The following is a 10,350-nucleotide window of genomic DNA, read 5'->3' on the forward strand; positions in this document are numbered from 1 at the left end:
ATCCCTTTCTTTCTGGCGGTTTTCTGCTATAAACTTTTCCTTGGACAACAGACTTTAAAAGGTGATATTTGCTTTCTTTCCTCATAAGTTATAGGTACTCAAGCTTTCTTTTATTGATGATATTCATTGGTGAATTTCAAAAGATATTATAAGAAATAACGGAGCGTGAAATGCGGTAGAAAGTGAAAAAATGGACTTTTGATCCTTAAATCGGCAATTATGCCCATGTGACATCCAAAATATTTCATTTAAATTTCATATACAGGAATCTTGAAAAGTAAATAGTTTTCATGTTACAGGGTGTTTTATAATTGCTACTAAAGATGGTTTTTGTTGTTATTTTCGAAACGCCTGGTCGTTATTTTTCGAAGTTCTTATCGTATACTACTGGTATATTGTTACTAACTGATCTTATAACATTTTATGCTAAAATGTATACAAGGTATACAAGGTATACAAGGGATATAAAATTAGTCATAAAAATGTCATGACTTTTTCTGGCTACTTTTTAATTATTTGGATAGTAAAATTAAAAAGAACCAACATTTATACATAAGAAATGTATTCCTGTCTTATTTCTTTAGAAACCTCTGGCTTAAAGAATAATAATTATTAAGTTTTAAGTAAATCATGACTTGGTATTAAAAAGGTAACTATGTATAAAATAAAAAATAGTAGTTGACAGTGCTCGTTGACAATTTGTTTATTGCTTGAATTTTGTTTGTCGTTTTAATTGGCATTTTAATTATTATGCATTTACGTTGGTAAAATAAAATAGTTCTTTGTAAAAATTATTTGTTTAAAACTATGGATAGGTTTACGAATCAAGGTCCTATAAATGACTGTACAGGTTAAAAAGGGGGAATGACAAAAATCGTTGATTTTCAGGAAATCAATTTTTAATTTTAAAACCCAATAACTTATTATTTTATTTTGTATTGAATGTATTAATGGATTTAGTTTGTTATGTCTATTTGGGATTGGAATTGAGAAAATATTAATGAAATTTCATTTAAAAACATTTTTAGAGCAAAAAAGAAGAAGAAAGTACAGATTGTAACGAACAATAAACAAGGAACAACAGAAGGGGGAATGTCACATATTTTCACTGTAGTTTTGTGGTATCATCAGTTTTTTATACACAAGCAATTCTAAAGCAAAACAGCAAAGGTTAATTCGAATTTCTTATTTAATTGGGAAAGATACAGAAAAAATTCAAAGACTTTTTTTTGCGCTTCTTACACACGAAGCTTTTGGAAAGGAAGCCTTGTCTTTGACATTTCTGGTATGTTTTAATGTAGAGAAATATTTTCTAGTGGCTGGATTGCGACAGAATTTCATTAAGCACTGCAGGTCATTGTACTTGGCTAGTGTTATAGGCAGTAGTCCTGCAAATAGATCAAACATCCTTAACATTGAAAAATAATATTATGTGTATAGTGAGGTATCTTTGTATAATTGGCATTTTTTCTTCGGTTCAATCAAAACAGCCGATTCCCACATACCATTCCATGTTGATCGATGGTAGACAAGCCTGGGATTATCTTTAACGACTGTTAGTTCACGTGTGGGCTGGATCTTCATTGGACACTTATTTTTGTAAAGTGTAGAAAAATGTGTAGTCCAGCATTTAAAAAAATCGAAAGTGATTTCCCTAACATCAAAAGGATTTGGTTTAACTCATGCAGCTCATTCATTTGGAACTTCCACACGCGACTTTTGCTGAACTAGTCCACAATCCTTGTCGTATTCCATAAATGACTGTCGTCTAATGGGAAAACTAATCTTGATTTCATCAAACCTTTTTTGCACATTCACTAAGTGATGGAGGTAACGGATAACTGTGTAATTCTTATTCTGTCCCCCACATGAGTCGCAAAATATATCGAGGACTCGAACACTACTAGGTAGAAAGTTGTAAACAAAATGATGCAACATCGAACATACATCGTCAGAGCCTTTTCGACCGTTTGTTTCAGGATAAGTATAGAAAATACTTTGACTAGTCGACAAAACATGAATATTAAAAGAGAATACAGATGACATCCTGACTGTCTCTTATAATAAACATCATTTGTGCTGATGTTGGGCACTGGCAGATTTTTTGCAAAATCCATGCATATTGCTTCTTTGTTCTCATTTACCCGACTAGATAATTTTGCAGCCTTTTTTCTTGAATAAAACACTTTAGCTTTAAGCTTGTGAAGTAGATTTTCCTGTTGGAGGGTAATGATTTTGTCATCTAGTTGTTTTTTTTTCTATGGCATTTTCTGACACATTCTTCATTTTGTCTTCTAGGGACCTAATATTTGCCAAGTATTCGTCACATATACTGCACGTATCCGACCTTGGGTAACCAAATGAAATGTTGAAATCTCGTGAGAAAATAGATCTATATGTTTTATATGACACACAATATTTTTGATCTGTAACGGTATTTTTGTACATATTGTACATTTTTTTGATATTTAAATCTTCGGGCAGGTGAGTTTTTGAAAAATCCTTTAGGCTGTAATGGCTTTGCCGTCCTTTGAAAGAACTAATATGATTGACTACTAAATCTTCAGCTTGCTGTTTCAGCTTGAGAGGCCTATTTAAGTGTTTTCCTCGTTTATCAATTGAGGCGCTACCAATCATTTTTAAAGGTTTCTAGAGAATTTCAAGCTTTTTTTTGGTTATACTATGTAAGGAAAGAAAAGCCTTAAAACAAACTGGTACTTCTGTTGTCTCACCATCTAAGGAGATTCTGACACGATAAGCAAATGAACTCTCATGTAATCTTGCGACCTCTTCTGCGTTACGTGGACGTCGCTTTTGTACAGGACAGACACTAATAAGTCCACACAAATAGATGTTTTGCTTATCCACGGATTTTAATAAATTAAACTCACTTATTATCTTTTGTCTTGCACTAAGTGGAACTTTATCAACACACTTGAGACGTCTATATTGGCAGTCGCTTCCTGTCACGTGGCTTTGTAGGTTAAGTTTTTTAGAAACATCGGGTAGTCTTCCGTAACTTTTTCTCTTTTTTCCCTGAACTGGCATAACAACAAAGTCTTCACTGTCACTGACACTTGGATTCACTTTATACTGTTTATTAGCACTACAATATTAAAATACGACTTGTCACTTATATTTCCACAAGTTTGACGAACAATAAATAAACACCAGAACCGGTAACCATAATCAGAAAATAAAAGTAACTGGAGTCAAGAGAGCTTTCTGACAGTTCCTGAATAACGTGCATTTGTGACGTTCCCCCTTCTTAGCATGTGGCGCGCGGACTCTCCTTCTTTTTAGCCAGTACAGCTTAATTTAAATTGTCGATATCTGGCGACTCTTCCCTTTTTTCGCCTGTATAATGTTACTAGGTGATACTTCTGTCTATTAAAAGTTAAACGGACTGAACAGCTCAAAATGAGCAAAAAGTGACATTTCCCCTTTTTAGCCTGTACCCTTCAAATTAGCCTCCTCGACCTCCTGATCTAACTTCAGTAGATTACTATTTATGAATTGATATATGCTATAGAAATTAATACCCGTGAAGAATTAATTCAGAGAATTAATTGGTTGGTTAATAAGATAAGGGAAAATCTATTTTCTATTTTAAGGACTACTCGCCCAATAAGTCGTGTAGAGCAAGATTATGTCTCCAACAAAATGGCAACCACTTCGAACCTTTGCTATAATTTGTTTTCTTTTGTTGGTTTGTTTTGTTTGGTATTTTTAGTTTTTTTTCTTAGTTAAGTTAATTGTTTTAAATTTTTCTCAATTATTTACAATTTTGAGATAAATTTTATAACAAATAAAACAGTTTTTAATCTTAAAATTAAGTATTTGTAATAGTCTTATGTCATGTTTTTACCTGATGAATTGTAACATACCTTTGAATTTTATTAAACGTGATTAAAAATACGTTATGAGTGTAGGTTGCAAAACATTTTCGTCTGATTATTTTAAAAACGGGCGTTCCTATCGAAAAAAGACAGGAGCACCTTTTTTAATTAAAAATATCGATTCTTTTCGATTTTATTACCAAAATTATTAGAAAGTAGCTAGAAAAAAGTTTTGACATTTTTAACCTGACTGCTAACCACTAACTTTAATCGACCCTGTATGTATACGTTTTAGCATAAATTATTATAAAATCAGTTAGTAATAATAAGAGTATTATACAATAAGAATTTCGAAAAATACCGACCAAGCGTTTCGAAAATACTTACAAAAAACCATCTTCAATGGGAATTATAAAACACCCTGTAACATGAAAACTATTTACTTTTAAAGATTCATGTATATGAAGTTTTTGTCTTATTTTGAGACAAAGATGCAGCTGGTAAAATATTGCGATGTAATTTCGAGACACCCTGTATATGCTCATGTGACATGCAGGAATCGTAGACGCTCATGATACCTATAATCTGTATTTTGCTGGCTTAGATACACTAGAAAAGTAACATTTCCAGATGATCCAAAATGTAACTGGCACGTGAAATGCGGTAGAAAATGAAAAAATTAACTTTTCACCCTTAAATCGGCAATTATGCCCATGTTACATCCAAAAATCGTATACGGTCACTACTAAATGATACCTTCCATTTGTATGTGGCTTAGATACACTGGAATAGAAAGATTTCCAGATGATTCAGAATATAACTGGAATTTGAAATGCGGTAGAAAGTGAAAAAATTTACTTTTGACAATTAAATCGACATATACGCTCACGTGACATGCAGAATTTGTAGACGAACACTATTAAATGATACCTACTGTCTATATTTGGCTTAGATACAGAAAAGTAACATTTCTAGACGATCCAGAATGTAACTGGAACGTAAAATGCCATAGGAAGTCAAAAAATGGGCTTTTGACCTTTAAATCGGCATATATGCCCATTTCACATGCAGAAATCGTCGATGACCACTATTAAATGATACCTCCCGTCTGTATTCGGCTTAGATATATATATATATATATATATCATTGTCAAAAGTCTCTCATTGAAAGACATGATGAAGACATTGAAGGTAATAATGACACAGGGCGACAATTTTCCATATCAAGCTACTCTCTCTTCTTAAATACTGGAATCACTTTGCCAGTTTTAAGTAACGAGGGAAAAATTCCTATAGTAAAACATTTATACAGTGCATCATATGTCTAAATTCATTTAAAATTCAGGGATGCGTTCGAAAAAAAAAACGCTCGGACCCGTCGATTTTTATTTCAAGCTGCGCATTTTTGTACGTTAAGTTTGTATATACAGGGTTGCTCAAAAATAAATTACGACCATTAACTTAATTTTTTCAAATGAAAGCACCTTTTTTTTTTTTGAATTTCACGTGGAATTCTACGTATGTTTCATGCATCATGTCCTATACCTAAAGTCAATAGTTATCGAAAAAAAGACGATTCATGTAACATATAAAAAAGGAACAAAAATTAAGTTAAATGACCAAACTGGTTGCCATTCACGGCTTGGCAATATCCAAGGCGATCAATAAAGTCTTGTTGCACATTTTCAATCATTTCCGGAGTTATGGCGCGCACTTCTCTGCGACTTCTCTCTTTTAAGTCGTCTAGATTATTTGCCTATTTTTTCAAAGATTTTTGAGAAGTGCATTGCTGCTACGCAGTTAGTAAGGTTTTTTGAGGAAAATGATTTATTCACAACCTGCTATATATAATATATATATCAGGACTAAAACTAAGTATAGTTTTAGTCTTGATAGTATTAGGTTTCTGGCTTCGTATTTGACATACAAGCCCCAAGGCTCAGTTTTGGACCCCATACTTTTTTTAATCTATATAAATGACTCGCCTTTAATCGAACAGACCGGTAAGTTCACACTTTTTGCTGATGACACAACTGTAGCATGTTCAGCTGACTCACTGGAAGGTGCAGAGCTGGGATGGATGCTATACAGGGTTAAGTGCAGAAGTGGTTTAACAGGAACCGTCTACACTTAAGCGCAGAAAAGACAAATAAGGTCATTTTCACGATGAGACAGTCGGAGATGGCCATTACTTCAACAGTTCTTTTTTAGAGTCCATTAGGACCCTCTTCTTCAATGGCATGCGCACATTGACAACGTTGCGGGAAAACTTCGAAATGCTCTCCGCTGCCTTTCTAGCTGCTCTTCACCCACGGCTCTAGGAACAGCCTATTTTGGAACCTTCCATCCGGTTTCAGCTTATGCCATTTTAGCGTGGGGGCATGCTCCTCGCATAAAGATATTATTTGCTCTACAGAAAATTTTATTGGCTTTTAGAATCCTGGGTGGACTAAGTTTTAGGAATTACTGTAGACATGTTTTTACCAATCTAGGAATACTTACTCTACCATCTATTTATATATTTAAAAATCTGTTGTGAGTACACAGAAATAAATCACAACTTCTACAGAAATAAATCACGACTTCTCCATGCACTCTATGCATGGAGAAGTCTTTGATGTAGATTATATTTGTATTAGTAAAAAAATAATTTGCTTATATTATATACCTTACCTTGATCTGAGATGTCAGTAGTATAAATTTGACCCAGTAGAACTTTCTTTAGGGTACTAGAGATACTAATAACAATATTAATACATAATAAATAATATTTCCACCATCCTTCTCCCTCACGCAGTTCATTGACGTATATTAATCCAAAATCTGGCATATGCCGACGCTTTTCCGCCAGTTCGTAAATTACGTCGGCTAATACTTAATTATCCGGTCCGACTTCCTTCCCTCTCTAATTTTTCATTCTTTCAGAGTTATGGAAAGAGGAGCTGAGGCAATCGCACCCCATTTTAATGTCCCACGACGAAATGGCCGTAAATGAGGAATTGTTTACGCGACGTGAAAAAGAGGGAGCAGTTTCCGCATTGAGGAGGCAGGGAGTCTCGTGCGGAGCCGAGAAAGACTCACTATGCGGAATTACCGGAAACTTTAGGAAACTGGAAGTCGATTAAGTTAGTTTTTAAGGTGTCCTGGAAGCTGGTAAACTTCGCTTATGTAGCTCGTTTTTATAGTGTTAACTTAGGGGCGTATTTAGGTAATAAGGTCCAGGAACCTGGATAAAATACATCTTGACACATTCAAAATGGACGGTTTCGAGTGGCCTTTTTGAATTTTCATAATTTTTTATGCATTTTTTGTGTCTTGTAAATTTTTTGTAAATTTATTATTACTGGAGATACTTATGAAAAACTTTCCGCAACATGGCCCTTCGAGCTGGATTCTCATTACTAAATGCGAATATCTTTAGAATGAAAAAAAATAACCCTATAGTGTATAGGTTTATTTTAATCAGGTGAAAATTCTCTTTTAATAATTTTATGATTTTTTTAAATGTTTTAGTATAAAATATGCAAAAAATATGCATTTTTTTATCTCTTTTAATTTTTTTATAGAATTAATAGCAACGGGGATATTTGCGGAAAACTTGTAGCAACATAGTCCTTCGAGCCGGATTTTTATTTTTAAATACAATCAAATGGAATAAAAAAACATAACTCCGTCATGCTCAGGCTTATTTTAATCTGCTCAAAATATGAAAAAATCTGAGCACTTTTGTATAAATTATAAAAGAACTAAAATTTGTGTTCTCTCGTACTTTTTTTGTAAATAATATTAACGGCAATATTAGCAAAAAAACTGTTTTAAATATGGTCCTTTGAGCCGGGTTTCTTCCCTTCAAATACAAACATTTTTGGAATAAAAACGGATAACCCTACCGTGTTTGAATTTATTTTAATCAGCTCAAAGTTCTCTTTTATAATGTTTATAGATTTCTCAGGAATCTTGAAATTTTGTCAAAAAAAAATTAAATCCTCAAAAGTATTTTACTATATGTAAAAACTTGTATTTTTTGTAAATATAAATTGAATATTACCGAAGATATTTGAGAAAAACTTTTGGCAACATGGTCCTTCGAGCCGGATTTTTATCAATAAGTAAAAATATCCTGTGAATAAAAAAACAACTCTATCGCATTTAGGCTTATTTTAGCTCCAAAATCTCCTATTTTTAACATTTTATGAAATTCTCAAATATCTTGAAATTTTGTCAAAAAATTCAAAATCTTAACATGCGGGAGTATTTTTTTATTGCTCATATAAAATATGATTATATTGTTTTTTTGTAAATTTTTCATAAATTTAATAATAATATCGTTTACTTAGCATAATAGCCACATACAAAAAACTGGTATCCAAGAAGAATATAAAATATACAAACTACAAAATACATAAGACTGCCAAAAGAAAAAAAACAAAAACCTTAAAAAGCACGAAAAATTTTACATTAAAAAGTGATAAAAACTAACCTAATTAACGGAGATATTTACGAAAAACTCCTTGCAACATGGTCCTTCGAGCCAGATTCTTACTAATCAACGCGAATATCGGTGGAATGAAAATAGAAAGCAATATCTTGTTTGGCCTTTTTTTAATCAGGTCAAAAATATCTTTTATAATGTTTACGGATTTCTCAAGTATCTTGAAATTTTGGTAAGAAAATTTAAAATCCTTAAAAATCGTAGTATTTTCTTATTACTATCTTTCTATTTACTATCCTACAAAAATAGTTATTATTATTTGTCTCTTGCACTTCTCTTGTAAATGTAATATTAACGGAGATATTTATGATAAACTTCTCGCAACGTGGTCCTTCAAGCGGGATTCTCCTTAATAAATTCGAATATCTTTAGAATGAAAAGAGATAACCCTATCGTATTTAGGTTTATTTTATTAAGCTTAAAATTCTCTTTTATAATGTTTGTAGATTTCTCAAATATCTTAAAGTTTTGTCACAAAATAAAAAATCGTGAAGTCTTATTTTGTCATATTTTCCTATAAAAATATATGCATTTTTTGTCTCTTTTTGTTGTACTTTCTTGTATTTTTATTATTAATAGTGATATGTATGAAAAACTCTTCGCAACATGGTCCTTCGAGCCGGATTCTTATTATTAAATGTGAATATCTCTGGAATAAAAAAGATAACCCTATAGTGTTTGGGTTTATTTTAATCAGCTCAAAATTCCCTTTTATAATGTTTATGGATGTCTAGAAATTTTGTCAAAAAAAATTAAAAATCCTTAAAAGTCTTAGTATTTTGCTATGGGTCATAAGAAAAAAATTTTAAATTTTTTGTAAACTTAACTGCAATGGAGGAATTTTAGGAAAACTTTTAGGACCATATTGATCCTTCGAGCCGGATTTTTATTTTTAAATGCAAATATTTTTAGAATAAAACGAAATTCTGCTTAAAATTATATTTTATTATTTGTGGAAATTTCTTATATTTTTGCCAAAAAAAATATTAAAAATCTGAGCATTTTTGTATATTTGCAACGTGGTCCGTCGAGCCGGATTTTTTTTCGTTCAGATACGAGTATTTGTGAAATGAAAAGAAATTAACTTATCGTGTTTCGACTTATTTTATTAAGCATAAAGTTTTCTTTTATAATGTTTAAAGATTTGTCAAATACCTTTTTTTTTCAAGAAAATTTGAGGTCTTTAAAAATCTTATTATTTTTATATTGCTAATAAAAAAACATGCCTTTTTTTAATTTTGTACTTTTTTTTTTTTAATTTAAATATTAAGGGAGATATTTAGGAAAAACTCCTCGCAACATGATTCCGTACTGAAATGGCTGGTTTAGACCCTTAATTTTAAATTTGAAATATTTTAAAATGTTGACCAATAGTAAATTTGGCAAAAAAAATTAATTTAATACAGTTTTAAAAAAAATGCGCATAAAAGATTTGAACTTTTAAAATTTGAAATGGAAATATTAAAATCCTTGGGAGAAATCAGAAACAATTAAGAAAAAATCCAAAATGGCTGCTTCTACATGAGAATGTTTAAAAAAATACATTCCAGAGTTCATTTTTTAAATTTCACAAAAAGAAATATTTAAAAGAGTTATTTTTCCAAATGAATCCAATTTGAAAATATTTTAAAAGTGAAAGAAAAATTAATCGCATTTTACAAATTTTAAAATTTAAGTATATTTAAGAATTCAAAATGCAAAATAAAAATTTCAAAAAGGTTAAATTAAAAAAAAATGATTTTTATTTAACATGCTGTACATTAAAATTTTTGGTTTGTGACATTTTCTTCAAAATTGTTCAAATTTGCCTGAAAGTGTCAAATCATTTTAATAAAAAAACTGAAAATTTTAATTTAAATTAAATTTACAATTAAAGAGTTTATTGGAAAATTTTAAGCAAAAAAAATCAATTCTTCCTTTTTCAAAATTTTCTAGTTTTTTTTTTATTTTGATAAAAGACTAATTTTTAAAAAGTCGTTAATGACAGTTTATTGTAGCTAACAAATGGCTGAAAAATCA

The 10,350-nt window shown here is 31.0% G+C and overlaps 1 protein-coding gene across 4 annotated transcripts in view; it reads left to right on the forward strand.

Moving 5' to 3' along the window:
* The window catches only part of LOC126750468 (alpha-tocopherol transfer protein-like), a 54,378-nt gene extending 44,265 nt beyond the window's left edge, over positions 1–10,113 (forward strand). For 3 of the 4 annotated variants that reach the window (XM_050460096.1, XM_050460097.1, XM_050460098.1), the window contains exon 6: positions 6,765–10,113. In XM_050460096.1, coding sequence (XP_050316053.1) covers positions 6,765–6,964 — 200 coding nt within the window. In that variant the 3' untranslated portion in view covers positions 6,965–10,113. The remainder of the gene's footprint in view (positions 1–6,764) is intronic. The other variant, XM_050460094.1, reaches the window with a different exon arrangement.
* Positions 10,114–10,350: the final 237 nt, after the last annotated feature.

This window comes from Anthonomus grandis, chromosome 2 (assembly GCF_022605725.1).
Source record: "Anthonomus grandis grandis chromosome 2, icAntGran1.3, whole genome shotgun sequence".
NCBI lineage: Eukaryota > Metazoa > Arthropoda > Insecta > Coleoptera > Curculionidae > Anthonomus > Anthonomus grandis.